Genomic DNA, 26,924 nt, shown 5'->3' with positions numbered 1-26,924 from the left:
CCTTTGTGACGAAATTTGCCTTTTTATATAGCTATAATGAGAAAATCACCTGAAGGTAACGTTGATAATGGAAATTGCTGTTAATTTAATGTTTAAATGATGTAAAAAATGTTCTACTATAACTTTTTTATATACAGGAGCATTTTTGATACCATATTTCATATTTATGTTTGCCATGGCAATGCCGCTTATGTTTATGGAGTTTTCAATCGCTCAATATTCCAGCCTTGGACCAGGGAGATTGTTTTTGTGTTGTCCATTGTTTAAAGGTAATACTTATAGTTCAACATTCGATAACATGTCCAGAGGGACAGTCAAACTCATAAATCGAAAATAAACTGACAACGCCATGGCTAAAATAAAAAAGACAAACAGACAAACAATAGTACGCATGACACAACATAGAAAACTAAAGAATAAGTAACACGAACCCCACCAAAAACTAGGGGTGATCACCTTTTGTGTTGTTCATATTATAACAAATCCAGTAAATACTATAATTCGGTAGGTAACATTCATGAAATGGAAGGGAATTGTAGTTTCAACGTAAGGAACATATCCGATATCATTTGAGAAACGGTTATTCCATAATGGTCAATGAACTCGTGATGGCGTCCGTAAAATTTAAGAAGGGATAATTTCAACTTCACCATTTGAAACACTTGGTTTAAAAGCTTCCCTGTGAGCAGTAACCCTCTATCAAGAAAATCATGATAGGAAAAACAAGCACGGGAATATCGTATCAACTTGGAGATATATACCTCGTATGCAGGTGCTGATGGTATGTTGCTATTTAGAAATGGAAAGTTCACAATTGGAAAGCTGAAATCATATCTTTTGTCGTAAAGTTTTGTTTTCAACCGATAATAAATGTACTTAAAAATGTAAACTATTGATCTTGCATTGTGAGATTTAAATATGTACTCTGAAATGGCATGTGATTTGACTAAAAAAACATTCAAATTGGAATTGAATAAAACAATGCCGGTCCAATCGTGAATTGAAAGTTGAAACCTTTTATTTCGGCAAGATCTGTAAAAACATAGTATACGCTTATCGTAAGGATAAGTTTATCCCTTATTTTTAGTTTAAATGTTAAATGTCCTTCTATTTACAGGTATAGGATATGGAGTTATTCTAATGTGCGTACTTTCAGCTTCTTATTATTCTACCGTCATATCCTGGACATTATTTTATCTTGGAAATTCCTTTCTGTCGCCGTTGCCTTGGACATCATGCAATAACACTTGGAACACACAAGGCTGTTATATAAGATCATTTTCTGATGAGGAAGCGATGAATGGTACTGTTAAACTAAGTAACATTACTCAATTTCATAATGGCAGTGTGCACGTGGAAGCTTACACGAGTTCCGAAGAATTCTGGGAGTACGTATTCTAATTCAAATATTCTTCAATTTAAAACTATTTCGGATAGGTGTAAAATAGTTTTGTGAAGCATGTAAAAAAATGTTTGAAGCCTAAATGTAGGTGTATAATAATTCTAATTTTTGAAGCTATATGCTATATGGAACATGTATCTTCATTTCTATCAACTGGTCATTTTTGTTTGATGTTGGCTTTACCTCCAGTGCCAATTACTTCAGGCGTATTCAGCATGAAACTTCAATAGTATATGACTTATATATACATGTAAATGTTTATGATTAATGCACAAATATATATTTACTATATAAATCTAGTACCTTTTCATATTATAATTCAGACATCATTCCATTTATAAAGCCTATAATTATTCATATTATCAGATTTGTTAGAACGGGCTTTAGGCTGTAGAGGATACACTATTTCGATAAAAGAGGGACGAAAGATACCAAAGGGACAGTCAAACTCAAAAATCTAAAATAAACTGACAATGCCATGGCTAAAAATGAAAAAGACAAACAGACAAACAATAGTACACATGACACAACATAGAAAACTAAAGAATGAACAACACGGACCGATAAAGGTTGCACCAATTTTTTGTATCGAGGTCCCAATAAGGTGCACAGGTAAATTAAATAAAAACCTGACAAAAATCGTGTTTTCGTGATCCTAGCTTAAAACATTTAATGTAATTATAAGTATTGCATGCTTCTTTTTGTAACTTCATAGGGTTGTAAAAGATTTGACAGTGCGCACATTTTTAGAAATTCATAGAAAATGTACTTCGGTCAACGCTAAAATTACACCCCAATAAAGTTACAAAAAGAAGCATTCAATTCTTAAGAATAAAATATGTTACTCAATCAAACAAATAAGGACGACTAACTTAAAGGCAGTCTATGGAAGAAGCGAATCGATAAAAACTTTTCTTATATCACATAGCGATATTGTCTAAAATCAAATGTTAATATGCAGACATTTCATCCGGAAAATGTTGTTTTCGACAGCGAAAAATTAAGAAAATACTAACTTTAAAACTTATTGTTCAAATATAAACAACAGTTGCGTCTAAGTATACATTCAGAAGTTAGTTAGAATTAAAAGTTTATGTCCGTGTAAAATTTGAAGTACTGTGTTTTTTTTTTTTTTTATATACATAAATATACAAATGCTATTAGTTCTAATATCAATGCGATACTTTTAAAATATCATAGCGGTGTTTTTGTTTTATCAATATTAGTACTTATTAGTATTATTTTATACCCACATTTGACAATTGTACCTATTATGTCTGTTTTGTTCACGCATCGTTGTAAATATGACAGAATTTGGTGAGACTGTCATACATGTGAGAAGTTTAGCGCTATAAAACCAGGTTCAATCCACCATTTTCAAAATTTGAAAATGTCAGTACCGATGGCGTTTAATAAACAATGTCGTAATCAAATAGTTAAGTATCAAAATTATTGTTCACATATATAACATAAACCAAATTTTATAATGAACGCACCGAAATAATATATATCTTATATGCTCGCAACCCACCCATGGAAGACTTTCGTCATTGATAACAATGAAACTAACTTGTGACAAAGATGAATCATACTGTCCTCGTTCAGATTGATTCGACAAAATCTGACCTGTACTTTTGAATCTCCATTTTTCTACAAATTAGACCGTTGGTTTTCCTGTTTGAATGGTTTAACACTAGTATTTTTTGGTTCCTATATAGCATGGTGTTTGCTGTGAGCCAAGGCTCCGTGTTTAAGGCCCTACTTTGATCTCTAATGGTTTTCTTGAAACAAATTATTACTTTGATGGAAAGTTGTCTCATTCGAACTCATGCACCATCTTCTTATATCTATAAATCTTTAAAATTTCCCTTTATGAATATCCAAAAAGAACTGTTTTCCTTCTCAATATTTTTTTCAATTTAATAATAAATACATTTTCTATTTGATAAGATTTTTGATTTTCGTTGTATCTGAAGTTGTTCAATTAATAGTCTGAGGCTACTCCGTTGGTATCTTCAAAGTCCGGGACATCAGCATTTGTACATTTTAATTTGTTTGGAATATTTATTTTACTATTTGAATATTCATTGTTATTTGGATCTGTATTGGATTGGATTGTTTGAATGAATTTTTTTTTTCTTTTAAGTAGTGATATTTTTTTGTCTATTTCGATATTACCCATGTGGATAGGCTATAGTTGTGTGACCTCAAGGGCGGATCCAACCGTTTTCAAAAGGGGTTCCAAACCTAGGATAAAGGGTTCAACCATATGTTCCCATTCAAATGCATTGATCGGCCAAAAAAGGGAGTTCAAACCCCTGGACCCCCTCCCCCTGGATCCGCCACTGGACGTATATTAGAATTAAACAGGTCGGTAGACTATATTTACAACCGCATTTAAATTCCGCCATTGCATCATCACTTCAAATAGAAGTAATCGGTTAAACCATGTGATTGAAAACAATAGCCTGAACAGGTTGTTAATACTTTCAACTATCAATAGGGTCAAGCAATATTTTCGAAATGATAAGGTCATGTAAGCGTTAATTTTGGTACAGATACGAAATTTAAGTGATATTGATCCTCAAACATTAAGTCAGTCATGAACTAAGTTTGTGAATTATGTTTGCGGTTTTCTTGACATGCATTGTGACGTGTCATCGTATTCATTTTATAATAGAAAACTATAGCAGTTATATTAGAAAAGTAACGCATTCATAATTTTTTTATATTAAAAAAACATCGCTATGATATAAGACAAACAACTCATTGATATAATAAAATATAGCATTATCTTTGACTTATAGGGGATTTTGGCTTAGCAAACAATTGAATTCATCTCAATTGCATTCCACTGAATTCGCTACATGATATTTATTGAATGACTTTGTGTATATCTACAAATAATGAACCGTACATTTATTTTTCATTTATTCAACAATTCAATATTCTCGTTTAAATACACATTGCTTGTTATTACATAAAATAATTCATTGAAATTATACAGCAGATGTATGTCGTGCTAGATGTCACACTGTTTTTAGAAAAGAGTCATTACTTTATACCGAGAAATCTGCCTTTCTTTGTATAAATGCTAACATTCGTCTGAAATTTCCCACAATTCAACTCGTTGATATAAGACAATACCGCTCGTTGATATAAGAAAAGTTTTTATCACTGCATGGTATTATAATAGTTAGCTTTTTCCTGTCTAATAGCACGTACAAGTTAAGTTCAAATTTCCAGATATTGTAATACGTTGTTTGTTGTTGTTTTTTTTATGTCTTTGGATTTCTGTATAGTTGATGTTTACCGAATGTCTTCTTTATTTCATACTAGTCTGAACTTCAATTTTAACAGAAATGTATTCATGTGTTTGAATTAGACATCAAAATATATGCGACGTCATTCGTATTCGTTTAATTATAGCAAGAAACCAGGGGAGAAAATGAACACACATTTCTTATTGAGCAAATTAGCCAGTCGCAAAATAAATATGTATAGCCTGAATCTCTCCTGACATATAGAAAATTTGTAAAAGCAATAATATTTCTTCTTGTATTTAGAAACCGTGTACTGGGACTAACCTCGAGCATTAACAACATCGGAATACTGAGATGGGAGTTAGTAGTATGTTCCTTAGGAACTTGGACTGTAGTGATCATGGCTTTAATAAAAGGCATCAAGTCTTCAGGAAAGGCTAGTAAACCGTTTTCCCAATATTATTGATTTGTGCAGTATGTTAATTTTGCTGGAATAAAAATGCAGAATAATTAAAATAGAAATATGCCCTGACACAGACATTGTTGTACCTACAGAATGTTTTGATAATTTCAGATGGTCCTCTTCACAGTCAACAATTCTTATAAATTAGTTGGTTTTCTCTAATTTTCAATAATTTAATCTACCCGAAAGATAAAGATTTTTTTTATTCCGAATGTTAATATTATTTCTAAAGATAAAAGAGAATGATACTCCCTCTATGGAAACCTAATGTATTTAACTGTCCAATTTTAACTTAAATCAAAAATAAAGTATCACCTTTCTGTAGTGACTGTCGTAAAATCTGTCTTTTGTAACAAACCTATAAAGCTAGTTTAGGTGGTTTGAATTTTGGATATAGCTGTTTAAAGAAAATATATTCATCGTTCTCCTCTTTCAGAATGAAGAATACATACTAGTATGGCGCCCCTTCTGTATTTATAGATGATGTGGTATGATTTTCAATTAGGCAATTGTCCACACGAGACCAAATGGCACAGACAATAACAACTTTAGTTCACCGTACAATCTTTAACAATGAGCTAAGCCCATACCGCATAGTCAGCTATGAAAGGCCTTGAACTGACAAATGTAAAACAATTTAAAGAGAAAACTAACGGCCTAATTCCTTAACAAAAAAATTAATGAAAAACGCATATGTAACACAGCATCAATTGACAACTACTCAGACACAATCATAATTCGAAGAAATATCGGCAGTGTCAGCTATAAAGGGCCCGAAATGACACAATTTATGTAAAACAATTTTAAAGAAGAAATCTACAGGCATAATGCCTTTACAAAAACGCAGCAACAAACGACAACCACGTGCATTGAACGAAATATCTGCAGTATCATAGCAACAAGAATAGTCATACAGCAGTCTAGATTAGTAACACGAACCTCATTAACACAGGGAGTTGTATTACATATAGCATCCGTCCTGTTCTTCTTTTTCATCTTTCCACTGCCGCTAATAGCCCATTAAAGATGTTTACTGTAAAATTTGATTAACAAAGCTACAGTACAAACAAAGTGATAGTTACTGTAAACATATTTCATTAAAATCATTATATATATAGCTACAAGAGTAAGGACATAAATACGAAATATACAAAAGATCCAATAACTGTAGTTACAATAGTTGACTGTATTAAGTCAAAAGTTCAAATTTGAGAACAAAACATTATCAGCAAAACATAACTGTTTTAACGTCAGATATATAATCCGATTTCACCTTGAGAGATGTACACGCCTGATGATGCTAATTTGTTTAGCAAAATTATGCATGTTTCTATTTAAAATATAATAGACGTTTTTAATGTTTTGATAAGCGTGTTTTAGTTATATTCTTATACATTTACATATATTTTTGCTGTTATAAATGTGTGTTATTTATGTGTAATTTATTCTGTTTTTATTCGTTTATATATTGTAGGAATGCTTTAATTTCTTTTTAACAGTTCATGTTGTTTGCGTCAACTCTCCCGTACGTGTTTTTGCTGATACTGCTTATCAGAGGACTTCTTCTTCCTGGTGCTCTAGACGGTATTAAATACTTCTTCATACCAAGATGGGCGGATCTTACGAAATTCTCTGTAAATAACCTTAATATACTATATATACTCTTCTGTTCACCAAACTTCTTTTTAAAATCATAATCAAGTTACGTGACCGCTTTAGTGGTAATGTGGTAGCTTGTTTATCTCGCTGGTTCGATCCCCAACTGGGATTAAACCAAAGACTTAGACATTGGTATTTACTGCCTCTACTCTATTAGAACGCGGCATAAACATGTATGTCTGGTCCGACTTTGACATAGAAATTAATGTGTTCTGCTAGGGGGATACATTTTTGCTTACTGTTACCCTGAGGATTAAAACAAAACAAATAAGACTCAGAGTTACTATTTTGACCTAGAGAACATTAACATATTCTTTGTATCTTAATATGACAGCACTGTAATATTTATCTTTTGGCGTAAAACCCCAATGCTGAAGTTTTTGCCTGCATTAAAACCAAATATCCCATATTCTATTTAAGTGGAAAAAAGTAGTTGACCTGAAGAGTTAATGTGATATATAGTATGCCACTTATCATTTGTATATAGTTTTAATGTCCTTTTTTTACAATGATTGCAAAGTCAATAACAGCATAATCAAGAATGAGTTTGCTCAATAATGAAACAACTTTCCACCAGAGACCAAATGACGAGAAAGTATACAACTATTATAGGTCAATATCCGACCTTCGACAATGATACTAAATCATACCATATCTCCTTATTTATAATACAGAAGCTTTTACACTGAGTTTCGGTTAAATTTTCATATACCAAATGTAACAACTTCAATACAGTTGTAATAAAATATAATGCATTACATAAATATAAATGTGTACATCAGGTTTGGAGCGATGCTGCTGTTCAAGTATTTTATTCGTCAAGTCTTGGAATAGGTGAACTGTTGACACTGTCAAGTCATAATCGTTTCAAGAACAATTGTCAAAGGTATATTATTTATACTTTATATAAGCAATTTGAAATCATTTTACGATTAATTGATACAAATATTTCTTTGGCTCAAAGGTTGTGTCTTAGTATGTATCATTATTTTGCCGCCCACTTAGAACACATTTATTGTATTTAGCTTCCATCCTTGTTTATAATTATATGTAATTAGATATAAGATATCGTATAACCAATTATGAAAGTTCCTGTTAAGGTACTTAATTGTAACAAGTGCTTTTATTTTGTAAAAAAAACAAAGTAATAATATATCAAAACGAGGCAATAATATCCGAGGTTAATGAAAAGCAGACAACACCATGATTTAAAGAAAAACGTAAGGACATCCAGCGCTGCGGTCAATTTAAAAAAGCGGGAGGGGGGATTCGTGCTCTCTAAAGATAAACAGTTCTTGTTACGGATGACATCTGACATCCGTTGTGCTCATGTCATGCATAAAATTGGCTTTAAGTCTCAACCGATCAGAGTCGTCAATTATAAGTTAACGAAATTTTGATAAAATTAATGTGAAACATTTCATTGGTCAAATTCAAACCAAAATTTCAATAATGTTCATAAAAATCATGATCATGTCAAGTCTTTTAGAACACTTCCACTTGCTTCAACATGCAAATGTACATATTCGAATCTAGTGTTACATTTTCACTTGACACTGATACAGCCCGTAACAGAGAAGTGATCGAATTGATGTTTCTTTACCGTCAAAATTAGCTACGTTATCGACAAACTTAATTCAGTAGTGACCGAACTATTGGTACTTTAACGTTAAAAAGATTAACAATGCTGACAAACTTTCATGTGTCGATAATCAAGTTTAATACCGATAATATTGAAAATAATTCTAATAATATAAAACAATATATGTCCATGCACCATTTCGATTGGGCGAAAAGTAATCATTTCTTCAAAGTCAGAACAGAAAAAAAAAGATTTATGGAAGGACGTCTTGATAGTATTATTTCCTTTACAATTTTACCCAAAACTAAAAGAAATAAACTGGTAAACAATTAAATAGTGTTTGATAGGAATGAAGTCCTTTATTTTTTCGGACTATAGCCCGTAACAGAGAAGTGATCGAATTGATGTTTCTTGACCGTCAAAATTAGCTACGTTATCGACAAACTTAATTGAGTAGTGACCGAACTATTGGTACTTTAACGTTAAAAAGATTGACAATGCTGACAAACTTTCATGTGTCGATAATCAATTTTAATACCGATAATATTGAAAATAATTCTAATAATATGAAACAAAATATGTCCATGCACCATTTCGATTGGGCGAAAAGTAGTTTGTTGTTGACAATTTTTTTTTCTTCATATGACAAAATATTGAGGCAGCAGATTTTTTAAGTCAAAATCAGGGTCAGAATATTGTTTTCTAAAAACTACCAGGCCCCTTCCTCCATGAAAGTTGAATGGTCCGTGGCAAAAATCAAAAATTCCCACATGTTCAACTTCAAAATTTGACCAGATTCTATTCTTAACTGTCGGATAATATACTAGGATAACATAGAAAATGTCCTGTATGGGACGATTCTGTACTCATACTTCACGCGTAGTTGGGTACAAGTGTCCTCGTAGTGAACGCACCCGACTACGCGTGCAGTAACAAGTGTACTCTTACGTCGGATTCCGGGCAGTTTTTTTGTTATATCTGTACTTTATCAAATACATGTACATGTTAATATTTACTTAATATTAAATAGGTAAAAATTATTGTTGAAAGCCTGTTCATGGTTTCTTTCTTGTGTATGATTATATAATTTTTCACATGCCTGAACTCATTGACGATAATGTAAGGTGCTGTATTAGAAAAAATGGATTTCTAGTTCGGGTTTGAAAAAGAAATTTCGCCTTTTCTTGAGCCTGTTTTGTACATTTAGTTTAACAGATATGATCCAATGGAAATTTTCACATGGAACCTTCGGTAAATAGGAAAATGAAAAGATATGGGGTAATTTACAGAGAGACCACACTCCAACCATGAGAAAAACGGACGGAATTTCAAAATCTAGAGGTCTCCACAAGGCTTTCAACAAGGGTGGAATCTCACTCCTTCTGCAAAGCTCTAAATCGCCCCAACGTGTACATACGTTTGTTCATCGAGAGATTCTGGTTTCTCTTTTTGTGTGTCATAAACATTCAATTCGGATTTGACTCAATTTACCGAAACATTTCCGTACATTAAATCTTAGGACGGTCAGAACATTTTAAGGACCCAACAGATCGAAGTACAATTTTAAGTAGTACATAGATGTGCAATAATTCAGCTTCCTGTACATATTCATGAAGTTCTAAATTTTTAATGTTGATTTCTTTAAAAAAAAAAACACCATTTTTTTACAATAAAAAATCTCAAAATGTCCGTTAACAATGAAAAAGTTTGACCATGAAAAATCACATATCTAAAAAAAGCAGTAGTTTAATTGATTATAAGAAAGTTTCAGTATATCATGTCAAATTTCTTTAATTTGAGAATTTTCCTTTAGTTACAAATGTAGCTCCATGTCTGATGGTGAAATAAAAATGAATGTCTCAGAAAGTGGTGAATTAGTTTCCATAAATGATAGATGAATCGGGCCAAGCTTAGTAACGTACAGTAAACAGACTACTGTAACATTGACGCACTCGTCAAACTGTTTAAAAGATTTGTGTTTATGACAAAAAATGTATATACAACTTCATTTATAAATTAATCTGAATTTCATAGCGGGTCGTCACAATAATGAAAGTTATAAAAAAAAGTCTATAACCAGCAGATCTATACTTCTATAAAGAAAGTATTCTTGTACAAAAGGGTATTTATTATAAAATGGTCCTAACTATAGAATAGATAGTTTACCACAGAAATCTTAAACGGAAGTTTCGACAATTTTAAACAGAAGAGATTTGAAAATAGATTTAACTTTAAATAAACACTGAAATAATTTTAATGAAAATGCCTATGACAGAGGTTGATTATAAAACAATGTTTTACTGTGTTAAAAAAAACTTCGACTTAAACAATGAAAACTTAAACGTTGGACATGAAATATTTTGTCGACGAAGAAAATTAAATTATGTCACTTCTGAAATAAGTTTGTCGATAACGTAACTTATTATGACGGTAAAGAAACGCGAATTCGATCACTACTCTGTTACGGGCTGTACAATGTGTACCGTATGTGTGATGGATTGGAATTCAATCAATAACTTTGAAATGTTTTCTCATATGTATACACAAAAAGGAGGACTGGTATTTGTACTTCTGTTAGAATATGCCTTCGTCCGTTTCACATGCCAAACTTTTTTTAGTACAGTTTAAACGGGAAACTTTTGTTGAGAGTTTTTTTATTAATATGACAAAATAAAGAGCAAAACTATTTCTTGCAATGGCACACACAGAGAATATTTTTTTTAGTAAAAATCATTAAAAAAAAATTTCTCCAAAATATACCATGGCCAGGACCTGACAGTTTTTAGCAGTGTACAAATGAAAATCGTCCGGGAAACTGCGCTTGCTGTCATTTTGAGGGATCATGCAACATTTCACCTATTACCCATAAACAACATAGGTTCTCAATTACTAAAAAAAGTTCTAAAAGATAATTTCAAATCATAGTAAACATATTAACTTCCTTATATCCAGTCGAATTTGTCTATAGGTTACACAAAGCTGGTTCTTAAAACGTTTGTATCAGGGAAAACATTTTTCTTTGACTTTTAAAACATGTAGGGGAAACGGATTTCCTAACCATTCACATATAATATTCCGTATTTCTGATTTTTTGTTCGATAACGTAAATTATACGACTTTTTTATGACTACGTGAACTTGTGCCATTTATTTTTGCTGGTCTTTAGGAAGACAATTTACAATTGTGCAGTGAACGAAGGCACTTATACATAACCTTATAATTCTGTTTGGAAACAAAAATAAATTCCCAATATACAAATATACATGTATGAATATACATGTATTATATGTCGTGTACATGATTGGATTTTGTAGATATAACTACCGCACAGAAAAAGTATCATGGATTTCGAGGCTTTCATATTCAAGGTTTTGAATTCTACCCTTGTTGAAAACCTGTGAAGACCTCTACAGTTCCTTAAACATCAATTATTTTTTTGTAAATTGAGTGCCGTCTCCCTGAACATGCTAACACTTAAGTCATATCTTTTCCGTGATTTTCATATTTTTTTCCCTCTTTGTCTCTGTTGTCTTGATTGTTGGAACGATTAGTGGTATCTAACAATATTTATGAAAACTTTCTGAGAATTATGAATATTTCTTCTCTGTCAGATATGGATCATTACCAATGATAAAATGAAATGCCGTTCATCACATCTTATAGAGGTTTAAATTTCAAATATTCTTCAATAACTTAAGATATAGAGCAATTTTGTCTTCAACATTACAAATGTTAAAGGGCACATTTGTATTTTTTACTTCGATTTGAAGGAAATTTATTTCAGTTTTTTCTGTGACAAAGTACAAGCATGTCGGTATTGCAACAATGAATGATTGACATAATCTCGGGACATAATAAACAGATAGGTATGAAAAAGAAAAGATATGGGGTATTCTGTATCAGACGAAAGAAAAACTATTACAGTGTTGAATCCCATAAATATTCACAGTGCAAGCAGTATATAATATCTACATTGAAAAATTTCCGTACATTAAATCTTAGGACGGTCAGAACATTTTAAGGACGCAACAGATCGAAGTACAATTTTAAGTAGTGCATAGATGTGCAATAATTCAGCTTCCTGTACATGTTCATGAAGTTCTAAATTTTGAATGTTGATTTCTTTAAAAATCAAAATGTCCGTTAACAATGAAAAAGTTTGACCATGAAAAATCACATATCTAAGAAAAGCAGTCGTTTCATTGATTATAAGAAAGTTTCAGTATATCATGTCAAATTTCTTTAATTTGAGAGTTTTCCTTTAGTTACAAATGTAGCTCCATGTCTGAGGGTGAAATAAAAATGAATGTCTCAGAAAGTGGTATATTAGTTTCCATAAATGACAGATGAATCGGGCCAAGCTGAGTAACTTACAGTAAACAGACTACTGTAACACTGACGCACTCGTCGAACTGTTCAAAAGATTTGTGTTTATGACCAAAAATTTATATACAACTTCATTTATAAATTAATCTGAATTTCATAGCGCGTCGTCACAATAATGAAAGTTATAAAAAAATCTGTAACCAGCAGATCTATACTTCTATAAAGAAAGTATTCTTGTACAAAAGGGTATTTATTATAAAATGGTCCTAACTATAGAATAGATAGTTTACCACAGAAATCTTAAACGGAAGTTTCGACCATTTTAAACAGAAGAGATTTGAAAATAAATTTAACTTTAAATAAACACTGAAATAATTTTAATATCTCGAAGGTGTAACGAATAAATCAACAATCTCAATCTTTAAAAGTGTCTTCATTGCACTAACCGACGAGTTCATGTTTACAGTAGAAACAGTGGATGTGACTCCAATAAATTCATTATCATTGTAGTCATGAATATCTATTGCTTATATTAAATTGATAAAGATTTGATCGAGGTCGCACCAACTGTTTCTACAGCTAAGATCAGTTACATGTAACATGATCTCGTCGATTCGCACGACGAAGCCATTGTTTATGACAGAACACACATTCTAGATTATGTATTTTTGTTTCCGTCAGTTCGAAAGTATTTAATCATTTCAACTCCTTTGTATTTCATAATATGTGTCATGAACAAAGACATATGTTCGATTGAATAATGATTTCCTCGTAACAAATGATAGAAATTTCGGAGATCCCGTTTTTGATCCTAAACCGTTAAAATGAAAATGCCAGTGACAGAGGTTAATTATAAAAAATGTTTTACTGTGTTAAAAAAACTTCGACTTAAACAATGAAAACTTACACTTATATTTTGTCGATGAAGAAAATTAAATTATGTCACTTCTGAAATAATTTTGTCGATAACGTAACTTATTCTGACGGTAAAGAACCGAGAATTCGATCACTACTCTGTTACGGACTGTATGAACTCAAAAGGGAAAGTACAAATCCAATCCGAACTTAATCTAATTAGTTTGACCAAAAAAAGCAACGAAACGTAGGCATTTGAAGTACAAAATAACTGGTAAACTATCAAAAATTTATCATCTTTTCAGAGATGCTATGATTCTTCCATTTGTTGATGCTTTTACGAGCATCTTTGCAGGATGTGTAATATTTTCAACACTGGGTTACACAGCTGCAGCATCGAATTTAGACATTGATATGGTTGTCAAACAAGGTAATAAATATGAAAAAAAAATTCATAAAATGTCCAAAGTGCTTTTTTGGAAATAAAATCATTAGGATCACCAATACCCCAAAACGTGAAGTCTAATTCATAACAACTAATATTTACAAAAAGAGTTAAATGACAAAAAGGTACATACAATGTAAAAAGGATATAAAATCAAATATCCATAGGTTGTATTGTACTACCAACACATACTTCTCAGAAATATATACACATATGAGAATGCATACCTAAATTCAAAACTAAAACCTATCATCAAAATCTGCAAACAAAGTATCAGAACAAGAACTATGGCTTTGTAGGCATCCAACGGTAAAAAGAACTGAAAATGGAAGCGTGGTCGGAGTAGTTCATCTACATATTTATTAGCTTTTTTCTGAGGTTACGAGTTCCAATCATTCTCGTGGGAATACTGTTTTGGGATAACCATTGCCAGTTTCCTGTATAAGGTCGATGGTTATATCCTGGCACGCAAGATTTATTTACCAATAAACACTAGGACGGCTTAACATAGCCGAGGTAACTTTAAGTTGCGTTAAACAAAACAAAAAACAAAACAAAAAAAATCAAACAGAAAATGTCAATCATTGAATATTTTATCCTAATATTCTCAAAATGTCAATTTTATTTCTAGTTTTCTTGATAGTTACTAATGTGCCATAAAAAAATGTTTTCCGAAATTTCCAAATTTAATGACATCTTCCAAGTCTTATCAATGACAAGTTATAATGGACCATTTTTTTATATTTCGATTTTTTTGAATAATTCTTTTCACGATAAAAAAAGGACCTGGAATTGCATTCGTCGTTTACCCAGACGCCTTAGCCACATTACCATTCCCACAGATATGGTCTGGATTGTTTTTCCTGCTGTTATTCATGATAGGAACCAACAGTTTGGTAAGTTCATTAAATCAAAATTGCACGTTTTACAGAAAGAGCTAAGTAAGTGCATTACATTTTAAATATATTAGGCTCTTTCTGCAAAACGTGCACACTTTGACTTTGAGAGAGAGTTGTTCCATTGGCACTCATACCACATCTTCTTATTTCTATGTACCGCTTCATATAGTTTTGTATACGTAAAGTATTTGTGCATTAAATACATTTTACACAAGTATTCATGATTCCTTATTTCCTAAATTCAATCACAGTGACCCGTAGTAATTTACTTCTACGTCATTTACTTTCTGGTTTAGAGTTATCGTATTGACAATCATACCACATCTTCGTGCTCTATGTTTCAAACTCTAGAACATATGGCAAATATATAAAGAGAGGCGAATGATACCATAGGGACATTCCAAGTCATATGTTGAAAAAAAACTATCAACATCATGCAAAAAAAAAAGAAAAGGGCCAACAGACAAACAACACTATACAAAACTTGACATAGAAAAACTGAAGACTAACAACAGGAACCCCACCAAGATCCCTTTTTCACATGTAGCACCCGTAGTGTTTGTTATGGTTGTTGAAAAGCGGTGATAAGTCTAATTTATTAGGTCACATTCGGGAAAATTATATATAATACGTCTATATTTGTCAGGTAAACGTTAGTATCCCCGAGTCTGTTGACAATTGTGAATTTTAATTTAAGAATTGAATGCTTCTTTTTGAAAATTTATTGGGGTGTAAACGCGTTGACCGAAGTACATTTTTTATGAAGCGCGGAAGCACTTCATTCTAAAAATGTGCGCACGGTCAACGCTTTTACAACCCTATAAAGTTACAAAAAGAAGCATTAAATACTTATAATTACATTTCTTAGCTATGATCATGAAAACACGAATTTTATATATTTCTTTATCTAATTCACCTGTTCACTTTATTGTTTGACCACGTGTTATCATGAATGAAAAGTTGTTTTGAGCAATGCAACTGCTTACGGAATAACACGTGATGTACAGTTAGCCAATTAGAATAAAGTATTATAATGAAACATACATCTAATGTAATTATTCAATTATAAATTTATTCTTAAATGACAAAACAGCAATTTTTCTGCACAGGTAGTGGTAGTACAGGTAATTGGCGGTGGTATGTTCGACACGTTCCCGAATTTATCAGCATCCAAACGGACACTTGTCACAATGTCTATATGTTTACTAGGATTTTTAACTACTTTAATTTACACAACTCAGGTGAGATATTGTTAATCATATGCAATACAAGATCATAAAATTGAGAATGGAAATGGGCAATGTGTCAAAGAGACAACAACCCGACCATAGAAAAAACAACAGCAGAAGGTCACGAACAGGTCTTCAATGTAGCGAGAAATTCCCCCACCCGGAGGCGTCCTTCAACTTAACCCTAAACAAATATATACTAGTTCAGTGATAATGAACGCCATACTAATTTCCAAAGTGTACACAAGAAAACTAAAATTAACTGAAAGAAAACTTAATTGGGACAGGCGCAAAAATGCGGCGGGGTTAAACATGCATGTTTATGAGATCTCAACCATCCCCATATACCTCTAGCCAATGCAGAAAAGTAAACGCATAACAATACGCACATTAAAGAGAAGTCCGGGCCTGATGTCAGATGATGTAACCAAAGAAAAGAAACAAAATGACAATAATACATAAATAACAACAGACTGCTAGCAGTTAACTGACATGCCAGCTCCAGACTTCAATTACACTGATTGAAAGATTATGATTTCATCATATGAATATCAGACACATACTTCCCGTTAGGGGTTTAGTATCATACCATCATAACATATATGAGAAAAACTGTTTCATAGCAAATTTAAGTCATTGACTTTCAACATAGTTCACAAGTTAATGTATATTTAACGCGGATATTTGAAACTGTTCACATCTAAGAAAAACGAATTAGGAAATTTCATCCACAAAACGGAATATCTTATTTCTTCTAATTGATATGCATTCATTTATTCTTTGATCAATATTTCTTACTTGTTGAAATTCAAGACAAGTCAAGATTGGAATTGCTATAATCGATTACAAAATAAAAAAAACGACATAAAGTAAAACAGCTTGTATGAGACATTATAAACCAAAAACGTTATCATAAAATTGAGAAAGGAAATGGGGAATGTGTCAAAGCGAAAACAACCCGACCATAGAGCAGACAACAGCCGCTTACTTTCAGCATACTTTCAACTAAATTAACAGAATAGAAAACATGTAAAATAAATTACGCATTATAGCGTAATTTTCTTCATAAACAGATGGAACCAGTATCAGTCATGTTTTATTCTGATAAATCATGGTAGACAGTTACTGTATTTACAAAACAAACCATGACTCTATTGTTTATGGGATAAATGTTATTTTCTATTTGAAGGGTGGTATGTACGTCTTGCAGCTTGTTGACTGGTATTTATCAAGTATACCTAGAATGTTTATAATGTTACTTGAGAGCATTGTGATCATCTACATCTATGGTAAAATCTTTAGAGGACTTAATGTGGTGCCGAACACCTTGATTAGAATAAATTTGACTTGTTTAATTTTCCTTAAGTTTTGAGAGTATATTTACTTTGATTTTTTGACAAAAAATGTACTTTTAAATAAAAATTGAACCACACTCTTTATCTAAAACAAAATCTTTGAATATATCACGAATTTTGATCATTGAGAAGCTTAATTTTTTCTGAACATAAGAATTCGATTAAAACGTTCAGCTGTTTGTGCATTTATCTCCCTGAAGTGTTAAGTGCACAACCCTAATAAATTTCGATATAAAACTTTGTTAAGTAATATGAATGCATATACATGTCATGCACGACCGAAATGCAATTGTTTTCAACTTAGCAAATTAAACTGTAAAACCACCACATCCTTTTGTATACTTACAAACTTCTTAACAATTAGAGTGTGTGGCATAATATTATAATAGGTAATCAAAGTATGTCATATTGTCATTATCGACGTGAGTACTGTTCCTGACTTCTTGTGATCATTTCTAATATTTCGATAATTCTCAGGAGAACTTGTCCTTGTAAAGGAGTTACATGTTCACTATCAAACGTTGGTTTGTTTACATCAACTATCACAAAATGCCCTACTGGTAATTGAAAGTCATTTCCTCCTACTTTCACATGTTAATAAATAAACAAATCATCTATGCTGTCTTTTCTTCTCGTCAGCAACGCTATTTATAAGAAATATAGCTTTATATCTTTTTATTTCATCACTTGAATATTTGTTTTTTCAGGTGTCAGAAGACTAAGTAAAGACATTGAAATGATGTTAGGCAAGCAACCATCAAAGATATGGAAATTCTTTTGGTTATTTGTCACCCCACCATTACTGACGGTTAGCATCTATATGACTGTCATTTACCTGTATGGGTTCGTTTTACCGAGTATCAAACAGCGACAATTCATAAAGTTCGTAGTATGGCAGATCTTATATGACATTTGGGTATCATTATTGTTCAAAAGGCTTATGACGTCAACACGGGGTACAATAACATGTTATTTGCCCCGGTGAAGAGTATGAATAGGTCACTATGTGGTAATTGTATATGTAAAACCCTATATTTTCATTACAAACATGTAATACACTAGTAGAATATGCACCAGCAATATTGCTCTTTATGTAAAATCTACATTTAATTGTGGTTGCTAAACATATATTATACGAAAGAAGAGCTGTATAAAAGTATTTCTAAAATCCGGTCAAAATAGCGTTGCCCTCTCCCTATTTTTATGCCCCACCTACGATAGTAGAGGGGCATCATGTTTTCCGGTCTGTGCCTCCGTCCGACCGTTCGTCTGCCTGTGCGTCCGTTCGCTTCAGGTTAAAGTTTGTGTTCAAGGTAGTTTTTGATGAAGTTGAAGTCCAATCAACTGGAAACTTAGTACACATGTTTCCCATGATATGATCTTTCTTCTTTTAATGCCAAATTATAGTTTTTACCCCAATTTCATAGTCCACTGAACATAGAAAATGATAGTGCGAAGTTCAGGTTAAAGTGTTTGGTCAAGGTAGTTTTTGATGAAGTTAAAGTTACATCAACTTGAAACTTAGTACACATGTTCCCTATGATATGATCTTTCTTATTTTAATTCCAAATTAAAGTTTTGACCCAAAGTTCATGGTCCACTGAACATAGAAAATGATAGTGCGAGTGGGGTATCCGTGTACCATGGACACATCCTTGTTACTTCATCAAACCTGAACGACAAAATATCTAATTATTACAAATACTTTTTTTTTGTTATTTTCAGATAATTTGGGTAATAATGGTTATTCAACTTAAAACCATTAAGTATGGCGAAATACCATATCCGTCATGGTCTATTGCATTCGGATGGATCTTGGGTATGGTCCCTATATTTGTAATTTTGCCGCCCATGATTTACACTATGTGGAAACAAAGAGGAAGTTTTATTCAGGTATAATTACTTCTAATTTTATATTGATTTATTCTTCTAAATGTTCGTAGGAAACTCGCCATTTTGGGACAATTTCTGTTTCTGTTATTATTTTAAGAAAAGGTGTGTCTCCTAAAAGCGTATGTGAGAAATGAATTTACTAGCATCGAAAATGTTGTTTAATCCTTGTTATACATCATATTATGCTTTTATTCGTTTGTTTATATGCATAACAGATCTGAGGAATTAAAATTAATTTTCGGTCAGCCAATCGCCATCAAAACATTGTTATGTTCAAACAGATACAAATTAAACTTCAAAAAGGCTTATATGTTTAAAAGTAACCATCTACTGTAGACACATTAGTAGCTTTCAAAATGAAAGAGTTCGACGACTAAATCGATAACGGTGAGCTTTAAAAAAAATGATCAGGTCGTGATTGTACCTGATAGTAGACAAACTTTAAATGACAAAATATATGAACGCAAGATTGAAGTAATCTATGTCCGGTTATGTTATACCGCAGTCCCACTAGGCCACGATCGCACTATCTGTGAAAAAAAGTGTTGACGATCGTAGTGCGATCGTGTAGATCGCAGTAAAGTCGTATTACGATCGTGGCGATGTCTTCAAGATCGTGATGAGCGTGGCCAACTTTGAACATGTGCAAGACAATCATGATGCTGTCGTGGCAAAATCAGGCCGTAATAGAAGCGCAGTGAGAGCGAACGAGGGTTGTAATAAGATCGCAAAGGTCACTGTATCATCGTGGCGAGAGCGTCACGAAAGTGTGAGTCTATTCGGAGAGACTGCGCTATGATTTCACAACGACGTTATTACGACCTCACTACGACCATTACATTCTCACTGCTACCCAACTGCGCTTCAACGACGACTATTCCACGTTTACACTTCGCTTCTCTAACACGCCCATGCCGTCTTTATCACCCTCTTCTTACGAGCTGACTACGTTCGTACTACGACTATCATTCTTATTGACATTTTCACATAAAATATTAAACATCTCCAGGCTTTGTTTGTCTGTATGTAATAAGGACCCCTTGTCCATTTTCTCTAACGGCTCAACCATGCTTGACACATATGTGTCATCTCTGCTATCGTTCACTAAAATATTGTCATTTGAGCTTGATGGACCAGCAATATGTTGTAATTTAGGTTGGATTGGTCGGTCCGACATCTCTGCTGGATCAAGATTCGTTACTATCAGAACTACTTCTGCCTCTGCCTCTACCCCTATCACTGAAAAAAATACCTAGTAATCTCTACTAGGTAAACTAGTAAACTTACTGTCCATGAGATTACTAGGCCAGAAGTATATTTACTAGCCTACTTAGTAACTATACTAGGCCATCAAAGTAAATTTACTAGGCTACTTAGTAATTACACTAGGAGTCCCTAGTAATTTTGCTAGACTGCTTGGTGACTTTACTAGTCTGAATAAGTAATTTTACTACCTTTTAGTAACATAACTAGGTCCTCCTAGTGGCAAATACATGGTAAGACTAGTGATTCTACTAGCTTCAAGTAATTCGACAAACATTTCCTAGTAGGAATACCTCCTTCAGCTAGTAACTTTACTAGCTATAAGTACTTGTACCAGGTCATCCTCGTGTCGTACTTTTTCATACCTACATGTAAATCCATTTTTTTTTAATAAGGGGGACTGCCATAAAAGGGGGCTCACTCAAGTCATAGTTCAATTTTTCACTGTATAATCAATTAAATTTTTTCCATGGAAGGTGCCTAAGGGCCCATAAATCCATCACTCAGTAAAATCAACAGGAAGCTTCTAGGTAGTTATATGTGTTTGTGATCTTTCAATTCAGGAAACACAATGACAATAGTAATAATTGTGAAAGATAAATATACAACAATGACCTGAAAAGACTAGCAAAAACATCAGCAATAGGTCACAATATCCTCAATATGAATTGACTTACAATGTATACTTTGGTTGCCAATGAATGCAGATAAAAATTTGTTGCATCTGTAGTGATAATTGGTCTTCAATGTCAATAAAGACAAAACTATTTCATTTCACTCCTTGTTCTTGTTGTTTTCTCTTTCACACATTCTCACTTAAATTTCACCATGTTAGGCCTGAAAGCTTTACAGTTACCTAACTAAATTTGTCAGTGTGTGAGGTTCAACAAAAACAGTGCCTCCCCGTGCTTAAGGTTTATGCTCTTATATTATACTAGATTATGGAGTGTGTGTCCGAGCGAGAACTTCTCTATGTTCATTACTTTAGGAATATCTATCTAAAAGTAGTATTTTAATAAGACATCTTATACGTTCAGGTATTTCACATCCAAAATTTTATGGAAATATTCTTTATAAAGCACAAAAATGTCAGTATTCTCCTCAGAAACTAACAAAACCTTTAAATAGACTTATTAAAAGGGGATATAGTTACGATACTGTTGTCAGGTCATTAAAGATTGCATATTTTGGCTTTAACATTGATTCACTGATAGGGTCTTTGCATCGGAACTAAACACATTTATTTCTAAAAAACAGTTGTTGGCATGACACGGGTTATGTTCTTCTCATATATTTTATGATAGTATGATACTAAACCCCTAACGGGAGGGATTGTACCTGATATTCATATGATGAAGACATAATCTTTCAATCAGTTTAATTGAGGTCTGGAGCTGGCATGTCAGTTAACTGCTAGTAGTCTGTTGTCATTTATGTATTATTGTCATTTTATTTATTTTCTTTAGTTACATCTTTTGACATCAGACTCGGACTTCTCTTGAACTGAATTTTAATGTGCGTATTGTTATTCTTTTACTTTTCTACATTGGCTAGAGGTATAGGGGGAGGGTTGAGATCTCATAAACATGTTTAACCCCGCCGCAATTTTGCGCCTGTCCCAAGTCAGGAGCCTCTGGCCTTTGTTAGTCTTGTATGATTTTAAATTTTAGTTTCTTGTGTATAATTCGGAGTTTAGTATGACGTCCATTATCACTGTACTATTATGCATATTTTAGGGGCCAGTTGAAGGACACCTACGGGTGCGGGAATTCTCGCTACATTGAAGACCCATTGGTTGCCTTCGGCTGTTGTTTGCTCTATGGTCGGGTGGTTGTCGCTTTGGCATATTCACCATTTCCTTTCTCAATTTTATTAAGATAAATCCTACATATTTATTTACATAAGATGCATAACATCAGAAATGTACTATACATTTGAGTAGACAATACAAAGTAGTTAATATCAATTATAGAAAAAGGTGTCCAACCATAAACAACAAACAAATAGGTAACATGTTATAAATTTACTTCGAAATAACCATTTAAATTCATGTTTCAAAACCATTAATAAGCTGTACCCTAATCAATATTAACAATATTTCATACATGTATTTAGAATATTCAGTTTACAATTCTAAAGTTATTTCGATGAAAAAAAATTAAAACATCAGTTTAATAAATTATAACCCATCTAGTTATTGCACGGCCCCTGTTTAAATCAATCAGCTCTCCCTGCAAAACCAAAATGAATAAACTCTCCCTCGAATATATATTTTTAAAAAAAGACAAAAGTAAGACTTATCAGTTATTTTATGTCTTCCTACTTCAAAGTTTACATTTTAAAACACTTAGAAGTAAAAAATAAAATTGTCAGGAAGTAAGTATACAAATTGTACCTAACAGTTTATAACTTTATAAAGCCTGATCACTTATCATTTTTAAAGCACTGTAAATTTTAGTTCGAGCAAACAGATCCAACTCAATGTCACCCCTCTAGAGCACCAGGATCTAAATACATGTCACCCATCTCTTATTGCACTAGGATCTAAATCATTTTCACCGTTTGCTCCTACATTGATATTTTATATTATGAAACTTTGTTTTATTTTATTTTGACCTTAATAAACTTGAACAGGCCTAGGTCAAAACTGATTTTATAGTCTTAACCTATTGAATTCTAATATAAGCTTGGATCAGTTTTTAGACGAATGAATAAGTTGACACAAAAGTTTGTTAACATTTTCACGGAACTGTCATGTATACAGATAACACTTTCTCAAAATTGCTTATACTATACATGTATGTCATAGATCACAACAAAAACAAATAATCATACTTGTACTGAAACATCAATAGATATATATATAAATGTTCATTAAATAAAACTTTTCATGCTATATGTATCTGCATTTTTACATCAAAGGTCCCAATTCTGGATTGAACTTGACGGGAGAGCGGACTCCTATTGACAGCCTTGGTGAGCTGTTTTGAAGCTCTCAACTGACTTGGCGCACACTACGTCTTCTTTCAATGAAGCACAGTTTTGACGAAGAATGTGTTTTTAAATTGCTCGTTTTCACAGTTTGTTGTTTCAATAGCCTTAACCAAATTTATAAATTATCACTTTCAAAGTCTGCAAAGCGTGTCGGCTTGATGTTCCTTTTTGGTAAAGATTGCTTGTTACCAATAATTTGTCAGGTTTGGATAGCTGGGACCATACCCTCAACCACTTTGTACGGTAATACTAGTCTTTGGTTTGTTCTTTTGAATTACAGGTTTTTCAAGTTCCAGTAAGTGTAGCATGTTGGTGGTCGATCCTTCTTGTCTAAATTTATCACCCCCTTTGATTTTTTCAGAACCTGAAATTATACAAAAATCCATAATAAAACTACATGTAGTGTTGTCAATATCAATTAATATAGATTAACTAGAACTCTACTGTCAATTTCTACTAATACATTGTATTTAAAAAACTATATTTCACTTTGTTTCTTATGTGTGATAGGTGAGTCATCATGTCAGACATATATAAATACACACTGTACATTTATGTGCTTTTTTTTTTAGCTTTTTAATGCAAAATTTTTCGTACAAGTATTTCAAGTAAGACATTAACGAGTGTAATATGTATGCATTAATATTAAATTTACAATTATACTGCTATACAGAGAGTTAGAATACTGGCAAAAACAATAATTATCCCACAGCCATGTTTAAAATATACTTTTATAAATATTTTCATATTTAATTAAAAAAACAGTTAAGGCATCACCATTTCTAATCCAGTGTTGGTAAATTATCCAAAAAAAACATTAGTAAATTAGAAAAAATTCTGAATTTTAACACTTTCTACTTTCATCCTGAAGCTAAGAGACGGCTAGCTTTTTAGAAAAGCTATTACTTGTTTGAAATTAGAATGCATTTGTGCACTCAGAGTCAAGATGCAAGTGTACACCTACATGGTGCATGTTTGTCATCAAGTACATTCTGTGGTGCTTTCAAATGTTTCTCAATTTCATATTTGATGTGAAAATATTGAAGATATACCATGTATTGACTGTGTTAGTTTTGGCAGGTTAATATTGTTTCACTACATGGGCGCAGCCATATTAATTTCATAACGAGGCGCACTTTCATTATATAATCATAAAACGTTTCGGATTTAAGTTACGACTTTCTGTGGTGAAATAAAAAGGATTATTAATTAGTTTTCGTATTAAAAAAGAAGAAAAGGTGTTAAAATTAGAATAACGAAATCTGCATCTTGTAAATCTTAACTTAAATAGATAAAGTTTATTCCACGTGTCACAAGGTTATCTTGACCATCTTCTGTAGTACATTTTATTTTACGTGAAAGGCGAGATGATGTGGTTCTTTTTTTTTTTGTGTAAACAAGTTAAGACGATAAAATAAAACACAAATTAGTTAAAATACTTACAGCTTTTCAATGAATCAGGCCAAAAATCACTCAGGTTCTTTGTTCGTTTGATTGCGGCCATCACTTCATGTACAACAGAACTTGGCCACGCGAATATGATATCGTCCGGCGGGAAATCCTGTTATCAGTTGCACAGCTGGTTCCTGGTAATACGATGCTTCCACGATAGTAAATATACTAGTCTAATTAGTTGTTTGATAATCTACTAGGGACTTTTAATGAAGTACTAGCCAAACTAGTAATATTTACTAGGTATTTTTTTCAGTGTACCACCACGTCCATGTGTTCTAATAGATTTTGGTGGCATGACTGTATTGTTTCCGAAAAATCTACGTATTACTTAAATATCGAAGAAAAGAAACAGTTTTGATATCGAACACTATGTTGACGTTATTTCTGAGAACGTAGCAAGATCGCAGTATGAACGTAGTATTATCGTGGTAAGAACGTGCTATAATGGCAGTAAAAGCGTGGTTAGATCATGTTACAATTGGATAACTCGTGGTATAGTCGAAGTGAAAATTGGATGCGCGTAGTAAGATCATGATAATCGTAGAAAAGGCGTGGTGAGAACGTGGCATATCGTAGCGGGATCGTTGTAAAAGCGTGTTAAGGACGTAGTATCATCGTGAAAACAAGGAAAATTTACATTCCCATACCGCGACCTCACCACGATCTTAATTAATTTTTGATCGCTTAGAGCTTGGTGCGATCGTTGTATAGTGGGACTAGGGCATTGATAAGGATCATGTGAAATATTTATGGAAGATGTCGGCATCATTGTAAGAATACAATATATTTTTAAAAATGTACTTTCTGATACAGCTTTGATACCATAATTTATATAAACAATAAATCATTAATGACCTATACAATATTTATCCCTGGTTCCCAAAGTAATTATAATCATATTAATTCTGGATAATTGAAACGAATTTTTACCGAAATTATAAGAAACTTTAAATTCGTCGGACCTAGAAAGTCAACACGAGCTGCCTTTACAGGTACATTATATTTGCGAAATCATTTATGTATGCATTTTAGAATAAATGTACCATGTTGAACGGTTGTCGCCATTTTTGCAGCTAACTGTTCCTATGTTTATTTTCACAGAGATTACGCAAATCAATTCAGCCAAGTTATTCATGGAAAGCAGTAGTCCCAAATGACCTTGAACTGCAATCAGCGATATCTAAATAGATATATGAAACATTAATAGAAAGTGTCTTTCACTTAGGGACCACATCAAAAGATCAATGTAAGATAAAAAAAACTTAATTCAAATAGTTTGGGGGTGGTGGGGGGGGGGGGGGGCAGGGGGGTTGAACTGCTGCAAGATGTAGTTATCCGACATTGATTTTTACATATATCTATATGGGTCAATCAATTTTTCCCAAATTAAGTTAAGAGGGGATAGGGGGGGGGGGGGTCAGAGAAAAAAACTATGTGAATTAAGTTTTTTATCCTTCATTGAACTTTTGATGTCGTCCCTTATTGTTATATAATTAATTATGAATACACTTTTGCACAACAATGCTGAGAAACACAATTGTGCATGCATTAGACACGCTATTTTCAGTATAGATGTATTGAATATTTATCAAGTAATAATGCGTGTCCAGTTAAATAAATTGTATGTGTTTGTAAAGAATAAATATTTTTGAAAATCGTCACTTATTTGTTAGTTACCGAAGCCCAGGAGTGCCATGCAAAATGAAATTACAACTTGTGCGCATAAGATAGTAACTTGTAAATCCGTATATATTATATATTTACTTGTAAAAATGATACATCATTATAAATATGTACATGTAACAGTAAACTGATAATGCAGATCAAGCATTTCAATAAGA

General features: G+C 32.5%; 1 protein-coding gene across 1 annotated transcript in view; it reads left to right on the top strand.

The window, feature by feature from the left end:
• LOC143066533 (sodium- and chloride-dependent glycine transporter 2-like) overlaps positions 1-26,331 on the top strand; it is a 29,077-nt gene extending 2,746 nt beyond the window's left edge. Inside the window, exons 3-14 of the mRNA XM_076239436.1 lie at positions 138-269; positions 1,118-1,388; positions 4,969-5,101; positions 6,628-6,762; positions 7,570-7,673; positions 13,856-13,980; positions 14,779-14,891; positions 16,004-16,135; positions 17,313-17,412; positions 18,186-18,286; positions 19,204-19,371; positions 26,185-26,331. Coding sequence (XP_076095551.1) covers positions 138-269; positions 1,118-1,388; positions 4,969-5,101; positions 6,628-6,762; positions 7,570-7,673; positions 13,856-13,980; positions 14,779-14,891; positions 16,004-16,135; positions 17,313-17,412; positions 18,186-18,286; positions 19,204-19,371; positions 26,185-26,271 — 1,601 coding nt within the window. The 3' untranslated portion in view covers positions 26,272-26,331. The remainder of the gene's footprint in view (positions 1-137; positions 270-1,117; positions 1,389-4,968; positions 5,102-6,627; positions 6,763-7,569; positions 7,674-13,855; positions 13,981-14,778; positions 14,892-16,003; positions 16,136-17,312; positions 17,413-18,185; positions 18,287-19,203; positions 19,372-26,184) is intronic.
• Positions 26,332-26,924: the final 593 nt, after the last annotated feature.

Source organism: Mytilus galloprovincialis, chromosome 3 (assembly GCF_965363235.1).
Source record: "Mytilus galloprovincialis chromosome 3, xbMytGall1.hap1.1, whole genome shotgun sequence".
Lineage (NCBI taxonomy): Eukaryota > Metazoa > Mollusca > Bivalvia > Mytilida > Mytilidae > Mytilus > Mytilus galloprovincialis.
The sequence above is the reverse complement of the archived record's forward strand: the minus strand, read 5'-3'. Positions and strand labels throughout refer to the sequence as shown.